Genomic DNA, 20550 nt, shown 5'->3' on the forward strand with positions numbered 1-20550 from the left:
TCTTACTCCCTTTGTATTCTTACGTTATATATTACTTAAATCGTGATTTAAAGAGTATAGGGAGCTTTCTAGACTATTTTATTCGGGAGCACCAGCTCTATGCTGCCATCTTGACGATGTCCAACCCGGAAGTCCCGCCTTTTCTTTATTATTGTAAACAGGCTTTGGATTAAGCAGTATATGAAGAACTGTAGAAAAATTGTTGCTACATGAGCTTGTCTGAAATGTGTTTATTTGAAGAATACTCAATCTAATCCATTTCATCTGTTTATAAAGTATGCAACATTAGCATAACTACAGGAAGCAGAAAGTGTCCAAATTTAAGTCTCCGTTTCAACTCCACCCAGCAGTTGGCAAATCCCACAGATTAGATAAATCCAACCACAACCAAAGTGTTGAGAACTACTTGCAAAATACAGACCATTGGGTCAACTGGGAAGTCTGCAAGACACTGGCCCTCCAGGCCCAGAGTTGAAGAGCCTTGTCTTTGGTCCTTCCTTCAATGCAAATCTTTATTTTTTTTTATTTTTTTTTTGCCATGTTCTAGAGCTTTAAAAACAGCTTGAGCAATAGTATTAGTGATGTGCCAGTGCCTGTTGTGATTTTGTGGAAATCTGTTGATTACACCTGTGGCATAACAAGATCATTGCAGACTTCAGGCGAGACGCTGAGGTGGAATGTGAAGGCTCAGCTTGATGCTAATCACCAAGGTACAATCACAAAAGAGAACCATGGCCATCCCAGGATGCCGTGCCAAGCTGGCCCCATGGAAACTGCTACTACCTCTAGAGATTCAGGCAACGTGCCAAATACAAAGGGTCAGAGACTTGGATGAGGTTCGGCAGTCCTGCAACACTGTGGAATTTCTCAAATGTTCCCACCATTTTCAGGCCTTTAACATTAGCAAGACGGAACAATAGGTCAAGACAATGAACCCCAAAGTAATGTGACTTGACTGTTCCCTAATGTCCTCAAGAGTTGGCCAGTCCACCTGAAGGTTAACTCATTTGCCATTCTTAATTATGACAACCCTGATTATAAAACAGTTTGGACCCCATTTACATATTAAGAGTATCTTCTTGTGATCAGATCAATGACATGATTGTGAATACCAGGTGTACTTAAGGCGGAAAAAAAACAACAAAAAAAGATATTTCAATGTGAAATGATTTGATGGAGACTGAAATTTGCTCAAATGAGCAATCCTTTTATTTGTGAATCTTTCAGTTTAGGTACAAAACATTTGCATTTTCTTGAAATGACAAAAGGTGTGGATACTATTAAAGTAAAAGTCATTCAATCATCCATTTTGCTGGTTAAAAAAAAAAAAAAAGAGAAACAAAACAACAAAATTAACTAACAAACAAACAATTCTCCTGACATCCTGTCCAAAATCGAATACATTCCAAAATAACGCGCTCACACTTTTCAGGAGAGCAAAACAGTAGCTTGGATCAGCACTTGATTTAATGCTAGAGTCGTCTCAAATATGGTCAAATGGCTGGTGTTAAAAATGAAAACTCGAAGCATCACAGGCACCCTCAGAAGACCAACAAAAGTGATCAGTACCGGCCTCTGTGCGCGCAGACGTATCATTCAGAGAGCTTTGGGTTAACGCTCACTATATCAGAGCTGGAATTAATGTAATGCCTAGAAAATGCATCCAAGATCTGGTGGACAAAGCAAGCTCTGGTCCCATTCTATACAACAGAGTTCATCAAACTTTGAATTAAGTTTGAATGTCAATCATTTTCATCCATTCGTACATGTAAGATGGTTTGTATTTTCTCCAAACAAACAAATGTTCGACGTATCGCCCGAAGATGTTGCCATATCAGGATATTAGGATCAGGTCAGTCACTGGAGAGGCACTGTGATTAATAGAGTCATTCAATGGCAAAAACAGCCAATCCAGTCATGTGTCCAGAGGAAGATGAGAGGTGTGCTAGTCTACAGGGTTCACGGTCCCTGCAAGAGGATTCTGGGAATTAGCTGTAAAGTGGAGTGCATGACGAGTGACCTCTCCTCTGTGTTAAATGTAGAACTGATGAACAGCCAGCTGATCCATGAACGGCCGCACGAGGTTATCAGTGGCAAAGTAAAAGACCAGGCCGAAGGTTATGGAGATGGGGAGAGCTGGAAGGGCCTTTTTGAAGATGGCCAGAAGGAGCAAAGTTAGACATAAACCCTGAGGAGGAAGAAATATCAGACTATTGTGAATGCTGACAAAACACGTAATAAAAGGGGACAGGATATACACTTGCTTAGACTAGTAGTCTAATTGGGAACGATTCATCTGTGCACATTACTGCAAAAAGTGTGTGGTCATAATCTTTCATACAAATATAATAAACAGCTTCACTTTTGAAATGACTTTAGCTTTTCAGGTGACGTCACCACTTCACACAATCCAATCCATTCTGATGAATAAGAGCTCAGTGAACATCTTTAAATGGGTTCATGGTGACTTTAAGCCAGATACTATGTGTGAAATGTGTAAAAATGTTAACTTATCCATATGACCATACCTTCCCCAGTAAATACATTACAGTCCATTCAGATTAAAGCTCTGTATTACAAGTTTCATGTAATTTTAAGTTTAAATATGCAAATTAGACCTCATCTATCTACATATGCACTACCTTGCATACATTTCCAGAACCAGGGTTTTATTTTCGGGTTTAATTTCGTTGATATATCAGAGCTTTTTACAAAGGGGATTTTGAAAGGATCTTTAAATCACCCCATAAATAAATAAATAAATAAATAAATAAATATAGTGAACAAAGAATTTTTTTTTCTTCTGAATATTTAATGAAGTATATGGTTTCAGAAAAAAACTTTTATATATATTTTTATCTGAAATCTAAAGATGCAAATAGGTAAAATATATCAGAAACAAACACTTAAATGTGTATTTTGGGTGTTTGCTTTTCATTAGACTGAAAAAAGTCTCAAATCTAGAAGCAAAATTGACCAGTGCATGAGAAAACAATGGATTTGCCCGAAGTATCCGAACACTTTTTGGGGCCTTTATACATGTCTGTAGAATAATACCTGAATTACGCCTGATTTAGCAAGCTGTACGAATTTGTTTGAGATACTTACGATAAGAATGGCCACAAAGCAGGCTAGCGTCGTGTTCCAGTCACCGCTGGCTGTGGCTGATGCTTTACCCACCAGCATACTGTAAAAGATGAAGTCTCCCAAACCCAGCTTCACACCCCCTGAAACACAGCATGAGCATGAAATCCTGCTCAATGGGGTTACAACAGCAAGTGTGTGTGTCTGTGTGTGACCTTGGACCACAAAACCAGTCATAAGGTAAAATTTTATGAAATGTATTTATTATTTAAAAGAGACATAAATGAGCTTTGCATTGATGTATGGTTTGTTAGGATAGGAATCTGATGGTGCAAAAAAATAAAAATCTAAATTGTCTATGCATATTAAGTTTTGATAAATTAAATGGAAATATTTAGGAAATGTAAAAAATATCTTCAAGGAACATGATCTTTACTTAAAGGTGCCATATGCAAAAATTGAGGTAAAAATATCCATAACATGACGTACACGCATTAAAAGAATGAGAAGAAATAAGAGCGATGATGTCATTAAAAAAATGTCAAGTTATAGTGCTGCAGAGATATCAACCTTAATTAGCATTAGCATTACTAGCCCCGGCCCAACACATGTCGTAATACCAGTTTCGGCCACGGGAGACGGTATGCGGGCAACATAACCACCAGCCAACCTGCAATACACGAATAACTCGCACGGCTTGTGGGCGTGTACTTGAACCTGATGTTAATCGTGTGGAAAGTACAGCCCACTACTTTCATTGAAAGTTCATTGAGCATTTCAGTTCAGGGAAGAGAGCGCCACCCGCTACAGGGAAACAACCGCGCTCGGAATCACAAATCAAATTAACATCTACACTGCTTTTAATCGCTGGAGACAACTGATGGACCTGAAAGAAATGAGGTTCCACTCCGAACTTGCAACATTTATTTTGGATTGGTAAGTAAGATGCTGTTAGTATTTCGCTAGAAGTTTGTTTTATATGTTTGTGTATTTGTTTTTGGGAAGTTATAACATAGAAATGTATCGAAGGCTGTTCGATAAACGTGCTAATGTTAACGATGGCTAACCGTAGCTGCGTTTGATAATTAGCTAGCTATAACTTAACGTTACCCATTTATTATATCATAACTAACCTGCTCTGTCTAGTCTGTTGGTCTCTGTGTCCTCTTTGCTTCGTGTTTTTTCTGTGCGTGAAAAAATTGATGTGTGGCGTGAAAGCGTGTGAAAAGAGTCAATTGCATGTGTCTCACGGTGAATGCTTGAGAGTTGGCACATAGAGGACAGGTTGATTATTGCTGTTTAGCTTTTGAATTAATCTATGATGTGTCCCTGTTTGCCTACAGGGACATAAAAAATAAATTAAAGTGATACGTGGACCAAGGTGTCTGAGATTGTTCATTTTAAGTAAAGGATCATAATATTTCGTCCACAACAATATTTAATGAGGTTATTACTCCTTGTGGTTAGTCTGCACGAGATCAACAAGCTTGTTTGCTTTGCGGGCGCTTTAAATACAAAATAAGCATTCGATCTACGTTAGAGCATCTGAGCGCTCACAAATCTTTCTGCAGCGTCGTGAGCAGAGCGGCAAGAGCGATTTTTGACGCTCTAGACGCCGGTGGTGTGAACGCACAGTTAGGCTTCAGCTATGGCTGTAGTGTTGTTGTGAAAGTAGGGGCGGAGCATAGAGACTATGCCGTTTCTCGTTTGTTACTCTAGAGTAGACCAATTCACGTTATTGAGGCATACTGCCCCCATCTGGTATGGAATGTGGAGTATGATTTGTTTTTTTTTGCCAAATATTACAGATGGCACCTTTAATATCCTAATGATTTTTGGCATTAAAAAAAAACAACAAAATTTTGACCCATACCATGTTTTGTTGGCTATTGCTACTTATATACCTTTGCTACTTATGACTGCTTTATGCTCCAGGGTCACATATCATTTAATTATATTTATTATGAAAAAATGTTTTATAATAGTAGTTGACTATTGTGGCCCATTCCATGGCACAGCATCCTCATGTGGTCTGATCATGTGACATGGACTTCAGACACATGGAGGAATCAGGGGATGGAGGACAGAGTTACTGCAGATACTCACGCTCTTCTTCATCTTCCTCAGGTGGCGGGCGAGCGGAGGGCAGCTCCTGGATCTCTCGTCTGCTGTCCTCAGTGGACTGCATGGGGCCGAGCTGATGCTGCTGCTGATCGACCCACGCTGGTGTGAACCCGCCATCATCGTCCGGCTGAGCCATGGGTGCCACGGCCACTACACAAGACAGACTCAGTGAGGAGCGCAAGTATTGAGTACATAACTGAACATAGTTATTTGAAGGTTGACTTTTTTTGTATTAAAAACACTTTTCTTTTATTTTGAGTTTGAGTTTTCATGAGCTGTATGCCAAAATCATCAGTATTAAAACAATAAAAGACCTGAAATATTTCAGTTGGTGTGCAATGAATCTAAAATATATGAAAGTTTAATTTTTATCATTACATTATGGAAAATAATGAACTTATCACAATATGCTAATTGTTTGAGAAGGACCTGTATATATATATATATAAATGGCAAATAATTGATACTTGGTTGATAATAATCGGAAAAGTTTCTTGAGCAGTAAACCAGCATATTAGAATGATTCCTGAAGGAAATCACAGGAATAAATCACAATTTAAAATATATTTACATTTAAATTAAAATAACATGTAGCCTTTTTACAGTTTTTAATGTATTTTTAATCAAATAAAAGCATGACAATGTTGTAGTCAAAAACAGAAATATTAGTATATAGTATAAAAGACAACATTTTAAAAATGATCCACGTAGTGTTGTCAAAAGACCCGGTACTTCGGTACCAAGTCGGTACAAAAAAAAAAAAAAAAAAAAAAAAAAAAAGTGACTGTACCAGGTTTCCTAAAGTACCGGTGGTACCGAGGACCCGGTCAACCCGGTTCTTGACGCAAACAGCGCTATTGATTTCCACAAAGCAGAAAACGAGGACGGAATCTCAAAATCCAGCATGGAAATGAAACTTATATTTTAATATGGACAGCCTCGGAATTTGTCAAAGTAAGCATAAATTAATCAAATCAAATCTCCATATGGACCAGTATCTGTAAATGTTAAGCTGCAGAAGTTGGTTGAAATCTGAATCCTGCATGTTCAGCGCATCTCTGTGTGAATGAGTGAATGGCAGAGACGTGAGGGTTTGTTTACTACATCGACTGAAGCGCATGACACTTGCAGTAATTCAGCATCTGCCATCTCATTGAGGACATAAACACATTAACATCATCACCAAAACTGTTGTGAGTCACTTCACAAGCATTTTACCATTTCATTTGAGTAAAACCAGTGTCAAAATAACAGTTAATTTTTACATAAAGGCATTGTGCTAGAAAAATTACTATTTTAGTAGAATGTATGTGATACTGCTACTACTGTTGAATAAATTAATAAAACTTCATTTTTTAAAGAAATAAAATCACACAATATTTCTTCCATGTTTAAATTTTAATAGCAAATCCACTTTAAAATTAAAGGTTTAAATTACATTAATTAAAAGACAAATTAAATTTGGGTGAAACTTGTTTACTGTTTTTCATAATTATATAACTTGTAGAAAAACTTTAAACATAATTGTAAATAAGTATAAAGAATGGCATTGGTTTTATTTTTAGTGATAAAAAGTATTTTTTATTTTTTTAATTAGAATATTTTTGCTTTGGTACTGAATGTTTTGCTTTGGTACCGAAATTGGTACAGAGAACCGTGGATTTTCACTGGTATTGGTACCAAATACTGAAATTTTGGTACCGTGACAACATTAGATCCACGTTTACACAAATCTGTGAAAATGGCAAGAACTGCTGTATTACGTATGTCAGGCCAGTAGTTGGCGCTGTCACCTGGTTAGTAAACCGTACCTGCAGGGAGGTGATGATTGTATGTTGTATATGATGCGTCTCTGCTCTTGCTTGTAATATTGGTGAAGTACTTCCACACTTTGCTGAAGAAGTGTTAAGAAACTCTTGAGCAGCAACAACAGTAGCATGTACTCTGACATTGTTGTGTTTGTTCTCGCTTGACTTTAAAATCGACACGCACTGCACACGTCTACACACCTAACACATACTACACACACGCATGACGTCACCGTTTTCAAAGACTCCTGTATTCGGTGTTTACACGGAAACCAAAACGCTGTATAAATGTTCCTGCTTTTGGCTGAAAACATTGTCCTGTGACATGCCCCCTTTAGTGAGCAGAAAATACTTCTTTCAAAACGTGAAACCTATGAAAGGTAGCTTATTGGTCAATGTTTTATCTAGCCAGTAAGCATTTTTGAGACAGATCTGGAATGAATATTTCTTCAGTGAAGACGCTCTTCCACTCACTCACCCTGGTTCTCCTGCTCAGGAACTGGATGGCTGGAATTATTCCTGGTCTCTGCGCTGTCCGCCATGTTAAACAGCCACACCATGGTTGCTGACGAATCAAATGGGCGCACACGTGTAAATGTGACGATAGCAACCACACGTTCAACTTAAACCCTGAATTCAATGCTCCACAGGCTGAGAAGACAGAGGTTCTTACAGGAGTAGATGAGAGCAGGGAAGATAGGTTCATTCCTCTCTTGAGCCGTTTCCACCAGGATACGCAGAGGTCCTTTCGGGCACAACACCGCCAACAGATCTACACAAGCAGCATTAATTATTAGCGGTTTAGCCTTGAGACCATTTGTAGCCCTACTGTACTTATATGGCTATAAATATAGTAACAGAATGCTGTCTTCAGTGACTGACCGTAGACGGATATAGCCGCGAGGATGAGCCAGGCGGTCCACTCGGGCAGGTACTTGATGAAGACCAGGGCCATGAGAGCGCTGATCATGATCAGATAGGCCTGCTGGAGCCGCAGAGGACCCTTCCAGTGGATACAGATCATTCCCACCACACCGAAGTTCCAGATGATCAGCGCTAACGTCAGGTAGTCCATGGCCACGTTATACGTCTTGAACACTTCCCTGGTGTGAAGAAACACAAGTGCAGCGGTCATTAGAAGCGATGCTGTCATGCACAATCATTAGATAAATCTTGATTTCTGTTAACGATGCTTATACTGCATTTTACTTCTTGATTATTCTTCAATAACACCATTTAAAACACCAATTTAAATGCTCTCCACTGCAAATACACGTTTCTAACCGAAATATATCAACACGGACTGAGGGTTATTATAGATCAAATATAAAAAAAAACATAAAAAAATGTATATATAAAATATAAAATTTATATTTTATATATAAAAAAAAATATAAAAAAAAAAAAAAAAAAAAAAAAATATATATATATATATATATATATATATATATAAGGGGTGTAACGATACTCGTATTTGTATTGAACCGTTCGCTACGAGGATTTCGGTTCGGTACGCGGTACGCATTATGTACCAAACGGTTCGTTGGACTAATTAATTATATTTAAAAAACAAAAAAAAGAGAAATATAATGATATGCGTTCAACAAGGTAGCCCAATACCCAAATGACGTAACAGGCAACGCCCCTGACACCCCCGAAGAAGAAAAAAACACCAACTTATATGTTTATGTTAGGCTACTCAGTCAGGCGCTCGCTCACTCAGTACGCGCTGAAGGCTCGTTGCAAAATAGCCAATGCGTTTAACAGACTAGAAATGAGAAGATCCTCCAATAACCAACAGGTCTGGTGTTTTGGAGCACTTTGGATTCCCTTTAAGCTATAATGGTGATGGCAAGAGAGTGGAGGATAAAAAAACAACGTCGCATCTGCTACATGACAATAGGGTACACCAGCGGGAATACAAAAAAAAAACAAAAAACAAAAAACAAACAAAAAAAAAACACCAGCGGGAATACTTGAAACATGTTAACTCATTTACGCCGACATCACCTTATTGTGTCAGTATCTGGGAAAAGACGAAAAAAAGGAGAAACATACACGCAAAAAACTATCCCCGCAGCATTTAGACACTGGTACACCATTATTGCTTACAGGGAATCCAAAGTGCACCCAAACACCAGACCTGTTGGTTATTGGAGGTTCTTCTATTTCTGGTCTGTTAAATGCATTAGACATTTTGCAACGAGCCTTCAGCGCGTACTGAGTGAGCGAGTGCCTTAGGGGCCGTTCACATATCGCACCTAAAAAACGTGTTGAAAACGCTAGTCGCGTCGCTTTCTCCTCCTTTCCAAAGCGCTCGGGCAGAAGCGCTCCTGAGGCGTCTGTCTTTGCTAACAACAATGACGTGCTCTCTCCATGAAGACGCGGAAATTTCAGCAAAGGATAAATGGATTTGCAGCACTAAAAATCACTTGCATCAGCTCTGCTACTAAATTTATTTCAAAATTGCAATCCATATACAACTATGATCAGCTGATCCTTCATCTTGGCTGAGCTTTCAACGTTGTTACAGGAAAGGATGAAGCTGATTGGTTAGTTCTTGTCACATGACCCGCGGTGCACTTGGGGCATTCTGAAAAGTTGAGATGTTTTTACATTTTGCTGTATCTAAAACGTACCAAACCGTGACATCAGTGTATCGTATCGAACCGAACCGTGAATTTTGTGAACCGTTACACCCCTAATATATATATATATATATATATATATATATATATATATAATAAGTTAAATAAAAATAGTTAAAAACTAAATCTAGCTGCCAAACAGAATTTTCCTTTATCATTTAGTTTAACTTGATGTACTAAAATTAATCAAATAAATGATAAAGCTAAAAAATCTAATAAAATAAACTGATTAAGACACAAAAAATTACTTAATTAAAATAAAAAAAACATAAAAGTGAAACTAAAATGTAAAGAAGAGAAAAAAAGTAAAACAATGGTACTAAAGTAACAGGACAGTGGTTTCACAGGGCTCTTTAAAAACAGTACTTAAATCACTTTTAACCCATTATTACAGCACAAAAGCAGCAACACTAGGACAAAAAAACAGAACTCACCCCAAATAAATGAAGGAGAAAAAGAAGAGGAGGAGAAGGTTGGAGAAGAACAGCCAGCCTTGAATCACCTGCAAAAGCCCAGACAAGTGAATAAATCCGTCATGAACGTGCAGCGTGGGTCAAAGCGAGTGTGTGAGAGTGAACAGACCTTGTAGCATCTGTACTTGTAGAGCACCACCAGCACCAGGGTCATGACCACAATCACACTGATCATGATGGCGGCGTTGAGCATGGAGTTCAGTGCACGCTGTCCCACCGTCTCTGTGTCCTCACGGAACGGAGTGTAGATCCTGACGTTATAACACAACAGAGACAACAACAGCTCAAGACATAATGCTGCTCGCTCAACACGAAAACCTTCAAATCAGGAGCACGAACTCAGACTTTTACAGTCCTACAATACATTTAAAATCATTACATTTAATTATAACTTAAAGAAAACGGTGTTATTTTAATACGATAATATATATTTATAATACAATTAATATACTATATATTAATATACAATGACAGTTTTTGTTCATACTTTGATTTAGATTTTATTTTAACAATTTTAGTTAAAGTTTTAGTAATTTTATTGTATTGTGTTTTTGTAATTTTATATATTTTTTAAGAGTTATTTAAGTACTTCGTCTTTTACTTCACAAAAGTGAGAAATGTTATTTATATTATGCTATATTATGATAATGTTAGAATTATGTTATTTCAGTAAACGTTTTGAAGATGTTAAAAATGGTTTTAATGGTTTCGTTAACACTAATAACTCTTTTATGATTAGCGAATTTCACACCACATCTACAGAAGTCAATATATACGTGGATCAAAAAAGTTCAAAGTTGTCCTAAGAAGGCTTTTTGGGGTTTTAGGTTTTAGGACAACTTTGATGAAAGGATTTGCTGCGTTAACGCGAGATAAAAATACAAATCGCCGTTAATCTATTTTCTAAGTTGGGTTGGGAGCTGGGTCTATACTACGCAAGCTATGATGACTTTCACCTTGATATTTTATATTACTGACTCGCTGAGGACAGCCTAAAAAGATGCTCAGGACAGTTGACGGGCCACTGCTGCACATCGTCACGAAAGCTTATCTTTCTCACGTGTTGTTAAGCCGTACTGCTTGTCGATTTAAACATTAAAGCATCCAAACACAAGACGCAAAAAAGCTGAACGGAGTAGCTGCTTACTCGCGCACTGTGTTTGGTGCGGAGAGAGAGAGAGAGAGACAAGTATCACGGACAGCGACACTGAACCAAACTCTCTTCTGCGAAGAGAAAGGCGTCTCAAAACACTTGAACATCGAATTTGCTTATTTTTGCTCTTGTGCCGACAAATACATACAAAATATGTCAAAATATCCACCTTGGAAATTATGCTCGAAAAAACTGTCAGTTATTTCTTAAGTGAAAGTAAACAGTTGAGGAAAAAAATGGGATGTGAAAATTATTAGGATATTAATTAAAGATCATGTTCCGTGAAGATATTTAGTAAATTTCCTACTGTAAATATATGAAAACTTCATTTGTGATTATTAATATGCATTGCTAAGAACTTAATTTGAACTAAATATCTTCACGGAACATGATCTTTAATTAATCTTTAATTAATATCCTAATAATCCTAATAATTAATATCCTAATAATTTTTGGCATAAAAGAAAAATAAATAATTTTGCAATGTATTTTTGGCTATTGCTACATATATACCCATGCTGCTTGTGACTGCTTTTGTGCTCCAGGGTCACGTTTCTCAATATTTAGATTTTTTTTGCACCTTCAGATTCTAGATTTTCAAAAAGTTGTATCTGGGACAAATATTGTCCGATCATAACAATACATCAATTTATTTATGCATATTTATTCAGCTGTCAAATGATGTATAGATCTCAATTTTGAGAAGCTGACACTCATGTCTGGTTTTGTGTTCCAGCGTCACGTATGGAAGTACCCTGACTATGATGTGATGTGACTTATGTGACTATAATGTAGTAGTGATGCTTTGATATTCAGAGTATTTCTTGCATCATGCCCTCCATGAAAGAATTTGGCCTTTCTCCTGAACAAACACATCCGTGATCAAGTCAGGACGTGATGCTGATAAATGTTGAGCATTTTCTGATTCTAGGCATGAACTAATTCTGTCAAACAGTCCCTGAAGGCTCGAGCTCAAGCCCAACTCCCATCAAATCAGATACTCACAGCTGCTGGCCGTCCTTCTGCGTGTAGAAACTGACTGATTTGATGGTGGCCACCACCACCACCATACACAGCGTGACGGGAATGAACAGCATGATCACGTGCTTGGCTCCGTATTTGAGCGTCAGCTCCTCATCCTCGTCCTCCTCGGTGTCTGTGAGCACCAGCGGGGGTCGAGCGGTGGGCGGCTGGCCGTTCAGCTCCACCTCGGTTCGGCCGGGGCTCGTCTCAGTGTGCCGGCTGCCCTCTGTCCCGTCCACTGACTGCAGAGAGAGAGAAGAGGTGTCTCGTTCTGCTGTTTACAGTCTCTTCTGCTCACCAAGGCTGCATTTATCTGATTCAAAATACAGTATAACACTAAAACTGTGAAATATTACTGTAATACGGTTTTAAATAGCTGCTTTCTATTTGAATGTGTTTTAAAGCAAGAGTCTGCATTATCTGCCTTTATTCCACAGTTTGGTGTAATAACCTTAACAATTATGCAGATTTTACTATACTGGACTTTTTTTTGGGGAATAGGATATATTTAGAAACTTCATTGATAGAATCAAACAAAACAGCAATTAATTAAATTACTAACATTGACAATTAAATTTTGGGGTCTGTATCAGTAGATTTTTTTTTCTTTTTTGTTGTTGTTTTTAATGGAAGTCAATTTATTTGATCAAAAATAGAGTAAAATATTAAGTTTAAAAATACTGTTTGAATTTATTGTTAAAGTGTAATGTATTTCTGTGATGCTCCGCTGTATTTTCAGCATTATTCCTCCAGTCTTCAGTGTCACATGATCTTCAGAAATCAGAATAATATGATGATTTACTGCTCAAGAAACATTTCTGATTATTATCAATGAATATAAAGTTCAAAAGAACAGCATCTATTTGAAACAGAAATCTTGCAACTTTAAGATTATAACTGAAACTGTGTGTGAAGTGTTGGCCTGCACATTTAAATACAATAAAACGTTACATTGCAAAAATGTGTAAAGTAAATAAACACTTCCTTCTAACTGATTAAAGGGCGAAAGATCACAGCTATAAAAAAAAACGGCAATAAAAAATCTGAACACTTTAAATCAAAATCTACAGCATGATACGTCATCACGTCGTCAATCCTGCTAGCAAGTGCCAACAAAAAAAAAAATGAATATTTACTATCATGAACCTGTGAGAAAGGAAATTAATACCAAGCAAACTAACAAGCAAACTGTTATCTACACTATCAGAAAGAAAAAAATGAACGAACAGCAATGCACAAGAGCAAGTGTCAAAGTACTGCATCCATGTGACGAGGAAATGAAAGCAGAGTTTTCCAGCTGTGATCGCTCACAAAAAAAGCTTGAGATAAGCCTCCAGCCACAAACAGTGATAAACACCTCATCTGCCCTGTGCTGGGTGCGGCCCTGCCTCGCTCCTGCACTACTGAGTGAGCACTAGACAACACTAATCACAGAGGAATGATACTGAACAGGACTACATCACTGGGTGTTACACAGAACCACATCATCACAATATAAAGCACATTACTCACCACATTATTGACAGCATGTTCCACATGATCAGCCATCGATGCTGTGAAGAGACCCTGGGTCACAGAAATAATCACAGAATCATGTAAAGTTCATGTTTTTAACTCTGACTGCTCTGTTCTTTGAGTGCAAGACTATTAACGTTCAGAAAACAGCACTTGTAGTACATACTGTGAAGGTTTGTGAGGAATGTAAACAAACCACTTCTGTGGTGATATAGTGACGGAGTCTGGACTTTGATATTACCTTAAACAAAACCGCATGTTTTCAGATACCATTGTTTTAGATTGTATCGTGATGGTATGTTAAACTCGTGGTATTACTGTGGTTTTTTATTTAACCGCACATAGCTGAGTAGTTCCTCAAATCTGACTCTGGGCGGAAATACTGATTAAATAAAGCAGCGATTAATTTCACAACAATGTCAATTTAACAGGCTGGTTAGCCGCTTGATTATGAACAGCTAAGGTTACAAGTGAACACTTTAAAACGAAACAGAATCAGCCCTACATTCATACACCATTTCGTGTAAAATTATGGAGAAAAAAAACTGTTCAAATAACATAATTTAAAGATGAACGTCTGACAAACCTGGAGTCTGAATTCACACTGATAAAAGCCCTCAATACTGTGAAGCGAGACACGGTGAGACAGACCGGAAGCGCTGCGAGAGGACAAAACGGTGTGTTTGTCATAATAAAAGTTCAAACAAAAATCCAAAAGTATAACGTTCACTTTGCAGGCGTTATTAAACTTTGAAGTAGAGTGCATAATAACAGGTAAACCTTAATCGACAACTAATTATACTGGATATCCATAGAGCATTAACTGTGAGGGCGTTCCCTCTAAGCAAACAAACAAACAAACAAACAAATATGCTTAATTATTTAACGTTACTTTTTAACATTCAAAATATTTAATTACTTACTTACTGGGATTGTCCCCACCAGGAATGTGTTACTCTGGTTAGCAATGATTTAATTTTAAATTAAAAAAATAAAGAAATATACACGATTATTATTATTATTATTATTATTATTATTATTGGTGTAGGATAAAACTTTTATTTTGAAAACCAGCGCTACCGTTCTGTAGTGTTTATGCTCTGCGTGTGGATAAGGTGTGTATAAATAATGTATAAGATATAAGGAAGAGAGGAATAGTCTAAAACAAAACATTAATCAGACTGAGGGAAAAAATAAACGAAAAATGTGGATGATGTTAACTGTGATGAGATGATTGACAGTGCAGTTTAAACAGTGACAGAATGTACATAGCTAAGCGACACAGCATCCATGAAAGAAGCAGCTATGACGAAGTATGTCCCAAACCTTGCCTACTATTCTTCTACAAAAAGAGTACATACTTTTAGGGCATAGTATAATATATATATATATATATATATATATATATATATATATATATATATATATATATATATATATATAGTCTGGACAATATACATATAGTTTTAGTAGTCATGTCAAAGCAGTAACTAAATCAGAATACTATCATCTAATACTAATATTGCAATGGGCTCCTCACCGGCCTTCCCAAAAAGAGCATTAGACAGCTGCAGCTCATCCAGAACACTGCTGCCAGGATTCTGACTAGAACCAGAAAAACTGAGCATATCACACCAGTCCTCGGGTCCTTACACTGGCTTCCAGTTACATTTAGGATTGATTTTAAAGTACTTTTACTCGTATATAAGTCACTAAATGATGGCTAGGACCGAAATATATTGCAGATATGCTCACTGAATATAAACCTAACAGAGCACTCAGATCACTAGGATCAAGTCAGTTAGAAATACCAAGGGTTCACACAAAACAAGGAGAGTCCTCCTTTAGTTACTATGCTGGAATCAGCTTCCAGAAGAGATCAGATGTGCTAAAACACTAGTCACATTTAAATCTAGACTCAAAACTCTTCTGTTTAGCTGTGCATTTATTGAATGAGCACTGTGCATTGTCCAAACTGATTGCACTATATTTTATGTAGAATCATTTTCAATTCATAACTGTTCTGTTGTAGCTAGTCTCTATTCTAAAATTCATTTTAAACATTTTAAATTAATTTTCATACATTTGCATAGTTTCAATTCCTTATTTTATTGTTGTGATTTTGTTATTTTGGTATTTTCTGTAAAGCACTTTGAATTTATAAGTCATTCTGAAGAGAATACAGCCATATAGCTAACAAGAGCAAACGTACTGTAGGTGGCGGGAAGGAAGGATGTTAATTCCCAAGGCGGTTGGCAACAGCTGGATTGTGAGTGGACAGGAGAGTGTGGAGGGAAGTGACGGATCAGGAAATGAACGAGGAGAGATGGAAGTAGGTGGTGGGCATAGACAGTAAAAGAAAGGTGGTGGGTGTATGAAAAATGGGAGATGGCTACATGGCCGCGGGAAGTGGGGGTGCTGCAGCACCCCCTAGTGAGGAGAGGGAGATAAAAAAAATGTAGGCCTATTAAAATATTTTGCACAATTTATAAATTCCTTATGAATATTTTAGAAAATGATTTTGAAACACGTAGGCTATTACGTATATTTTGGATTTTAATTTCATATTTTGAGGCCTAATCAACACAGGTTCGGAAGTTACGTTGTCAACGTCAGACAGGCAGGTTTGGTCGCCGAGTAACGAGGTTTCCCGCTCGTTCCATGCAGAATACATCCATCTTTATATAATACAGCGCACCTCGACATTTGGACACCTGTAACCAGTCCAGGGCACCCCGCCTGCATGTAGCTCAGGTAAGAGCATTGTGCTGCCGCGCTTGTAACATTTATTTTTTTGGCAACAAGTGTGGGATCAGCTTTGACTAGCCAAGCAATTGTAAGTAGTACACTATTATAGTATTTTTGTAAGGTGGTGGGGATGGAGAGTATTATTTCGTTCGTGTGTTCCTTGCGTAATTATTGTGGAGAAATGTTAAAATAAAGTTTAAATAGTCGGAGATTATTTCCTTGTGGTTTGTGTAAAAAGGATGGAGATGAAAGCTTTATACTGTGCGTGTGTTCTTTGCGTAATGGATGTGGAGAACTGTTCAATAAACAAATTGCTTAAATAGTCAGAGATTATTTCCTTGTGGTGTGCGTAAAAAGATTTTGGAGTTAATAGAGTTGCGTGTGACATAAACGTGCAGTGACTCAAGCCAGCTGACCAAATCGATTGCATGGTTTTAGCGTTATTGTGAAGTTTGATTAATATTATATTTTGTTGTAATATTATTTGTTGTATCTTAATATGTTGCATGTATGTATAGGCTATCTGAAATTGTAATGAAAGTAATTATTTAGTTTTCTTTCGATTATTAAACTATTATTTCTGATTCTGCTTCTGCTTCAGATTAATAACCCATTGCGCATATCTGAGAACTGATGTCTGTACGTTTCAGACCCTGGCTGGCTGTGCACTGAAGTGTATATGACAATAAAAGTAGTAAATCTCAATGTATTTATTTTTAAAATGTATTTTAAATAGGCCTATATAGGCTCATAGGTTTTTTGCCAAAAAAAAAAAAAAAAAAAAAAAAATTCACAGCACCCCCTGTTCAAAATTACTTCCCGCGGCCCTGGATGGCTAGGAATAATAAACGGAAAAAGAAAAGAAAAAATAAAACAGATGAAAGTGACTCGGATGGGGGATCAAATATACAGGATAAGCGGAGGGAGGAGTATGTGGTCTTTGCAAAACTTGTGGATGAAGGGGACTCGTTTGGAGGTATGAACCCAATACAGCTAACGAAATCTCTTAATAGGGAAATAGGTGAAAAAAGAGTGCTAAAGTATTAAGAAATGGTGCACTGCTGGTTGTGTGTAAGGATGAAAGACAACAGGGGAAAGCAATCAAAATAAACATGATAAACAAAACGAAAGTGGAGTGTTCTAGGACTTACAGGAAATTCACAAAAGGAGTCATTACAGGGATTCTGGTAAACGTATCAGTTGAAGAGTGGAAAAAAACATAGCAAATGTAAAAGAAAATGAAGTCAGACGTCTAAAAATAAACAGTAACGGAAATATGTAAGATAGCCTTTCAGTTATGATCAATTTTGATCAGGAAAAACTCCCGGAAAAAGTATATATTGGATTCATGTGCTATGATGTGAGGCTCTACATACCACCTCCACTTAGATGTTTTAAATGTCAGAGATTTGGACATGTGGCAGCAGTATGCAAGGGCAAGCAAAGATGTGGTAAATGTGGAGGTGAGCATGAGTATGGAAAATGCCAAGAGGGTACAAAGATGAAATATTGTAATTGTGGTGGGGAGCACAGTTCTGCTTACAGAGGATGTGAGGTTAGCAAGAGGCAAGCTGAAGTGCAACGTGTCAAGGCTGTACAGGGAATTAGCTATGCAGAAGCAGCAAGGAAGGTTACCAGGAATTGTGACGATGGTTAGACAAACAGAAATTAGGAGCAAAGAAATGAATTCGTGTCAAGGATGTGATAAGCTGAAAGAGGAAACTCTGATAGTGAAAAAGAATGATTTTGTAATGTTCATGGCAGAGATTATAAACTGTTCTGCTCAGACAAAAAGTCGAAATGAAAGAATTAAAATAATTGTCAAATCTGCAGAGAAGTATCTGGATGTAAAAGGGCTACTATGGGAGACCGTTAGAGATACCCTTAATATAGAGACACAATCATCTCAAGCATGTGCTGGATCATCTCAATGTTTTTAACAATACTACAGTGGAATGCAAGAAGTTTAATTGCTAACGGTCAAGAGTTTAAGAAATATATAGATAATTTAATAGAGAAACCTAACGTAATATGTATTCAGGAAACATGGTTAATACCACAATTCGATTTTTTAATAAATGGATATAATGTAATTAGAAAAGATAGAGAATCTGGTAGAGGGGGAGAAATAGCTACATTTATTCATAATGGAATGAAATATAAGGTAGTACAAATAAATAAAGATAATGAATCAATTATAAGTAAGATAGGGACTGAAAGAGGGTGTATAGATATCATAAATTACTATAATCCATGTGCAAAATTAAGTCAAACTATTTTAGAAGCTGTAGCTGGTCCTTTGTATGGCAATGCAGTATGGTGTGGTGATTTTAACTCCTATAATTCATTATGGGGAAGTAATAAAACTGATGTGAACGGCCAACTTATTGAAGAATTTATTGATGATAATGATTTGGTGTGTATTAATAATGGAGAGGGAATGCGATATAACAGTTTACAAAATACAGAAACGGCACTCGATCTGACATTTGTATCTACCATAATAGCAGGGATAAGTACATGGAGTGTGATCAAACATACTACAATAGGGAGTGATCATTATCCTATAGTGACTACAGTTGGTGCTAAGATATGTTATGAAAAAGAAAAGAGAAGTCCTAGATGGAAACTGGAGAAGGTAAATTGGGAAGTTTTTCAAGTAATATGTGGAAATAGATGTATGACTCTACTAGAGGAGAACCAGATGGATGTAAATGAATAAGCTAGTAATAAGCTAGTAAGTGAAATAATTCAGTCAGCGGAGGAAGTAATACCCAAAACTACAGGAATTAGACGTGTCAAGAACATACCCTGGTGGAATGATGATTGTAAAGTAGTTGTGAAAGCAAGGAATAAAGCATTTAGGCAACTTTAAAAACAGCATTCTATGGATGCCATGATCAAGTATAAATGTGCCCAGGCATTAGTAAGGAAAACAATAAAAATACAAAAGCATATTTTTTGGAGGCAGTACTGTGATAGTATTGGAAGAGAAGTACAACTGTCAGAAGTATGGAATATGATCAGGAAAATGGGGGGGAATAGAAGGAATTATGAGTTACCAGTGTTGGTCGGTGCAGACATGGCTGTCAGTAATCTAGATAAAGCCGAACTTCTAGTACAAACTTTAAAAAAAGTTCATAGTTCAGATAATCTTTCAGAAGAAGCCAGGAAGAGTAGGAATAGAACGTTAATGGACTACCCAAATTTATTAGAGAAAGATGAGATGTCAGATAGTTTACTTAACCTGCCTCTGAACATGTTTGAGTTAAGAAGAGCAATTATAAGTGCTCGGCAGACTACTCCTGGAAAAGATGGAGTATGTTACAAAATGTTGGCACACATGACAGATACTACACTGGAAATTGTTTTAAAATTATTTAACCTAATTTGGGATACTGGTCAACTCCCTATTGTTTGGAAACAAGCAATAATAGTACCTATTCTTAAACCTGGGAAAAACTCATCAGATCCTACTAGTTACAGGCCTATTGCCTTAACTTCTCATTTATGCAAAGTAATGGAAAGAATAAAAGTAGGTGAAGAATACTCCAGTGTGTATACAGTGGAGAATGGAACACCACAAGGTAGTGTATGTAGTCCGTTATTGTTTAATATAATGATTAATGATATTTTCTCTCAAGTTAAACAAAACATTGGAAAATCTTTATATGCAGATGATGGGGCTGTGTGGATTAGAGGTCGTAATATAACATATATTAATAAAAAAAATGCAAGAAGCAATAGTTAAAGTTGAAAGTTAAATTATCTGTAGCAAAAACACAGGTTATTTGTTTTTCAAGGTGCCATAAAGTCACACCTCTATCGTTAAAATTATATGGGAATCCTCTGGAGCAAGTCAAATCAGTAAGGTTTCTTGGGGTTTGGTTTGATGAAAAATTGACATGGAAAGTTCATTTGGATAAAATTAAGGATAAATGTAAAAAGATTATTAATATTCTTCGGTGTTTGTC

At 36.9% G+C, this 20550-nt stretch overlaps 2 protein-coding genes across 2 annotated transcripts in view; one reads left to right on the top strand and one right to left on the bottom strand.

Moving 5' to 3' along the window:
- Positions 1–1186: 1186 nt before the first annotated feature.
- LOC113116959 (presenilin-1-like) lies at positions 1187–14498 on the bottom strand. The gene is made up of 11 exons (XM_026285273.1): positions 14415–14498; positions 13826–13879; positions 12296–12555; positions 10247–10388; positions 10099–10166; positions 7899–8119; positions 7690–7788; positions 7495–7581; positions 5191–5358; positions 3109–3227; positions 1187–2188 (listed from the first exon to the last, which is right to left on the bottom strand). The coding sequence occupies exons 2-11, from the start codon at positions 13859–13861 to the stop codon at positions 2033–2035; spliced, it is 1356 nt and encodes a 451-aa protein (XP_026141058.1). The 5' UTR covers positions 13862–13879; positions 14415–14498; the 3' UTR covers positions 1187–2032.
- Positions 14499–17516: 3018 nt separating this feature from the next.
- adi1 (acireductone dioxygenase 1) overlaps positions 17517–20550 on the top strand; it is a 31642-nt gene continuing 28608 nt past the window's right edge. Inside the window, exon 1 of the mRNA XM_026285278.1 lies at positions 17517–17552. Coding sequence (XP_026141063.1) covers positions 17532–17552 — 21 coding nt within the window. The 5' untranslated portion in view covers positions 17517–17531. The remainder of the gene's footprint in view (positions 17553–20550) is intronic.

This window comes from Carassius auratus, chromosome 17 (genome assembly GCF_003368295.1).
Source record: "Carassius auratus strain Wakin chromosome 17, ASM336829v1, whole genome shotgun sequence".
Classification (NCBI taxonomy): Eukaryota; Metazoa; Chordata; class Actinopteri; order Cypriniformes; family Cyprinidae; genus Carassius; species Carassius auratus.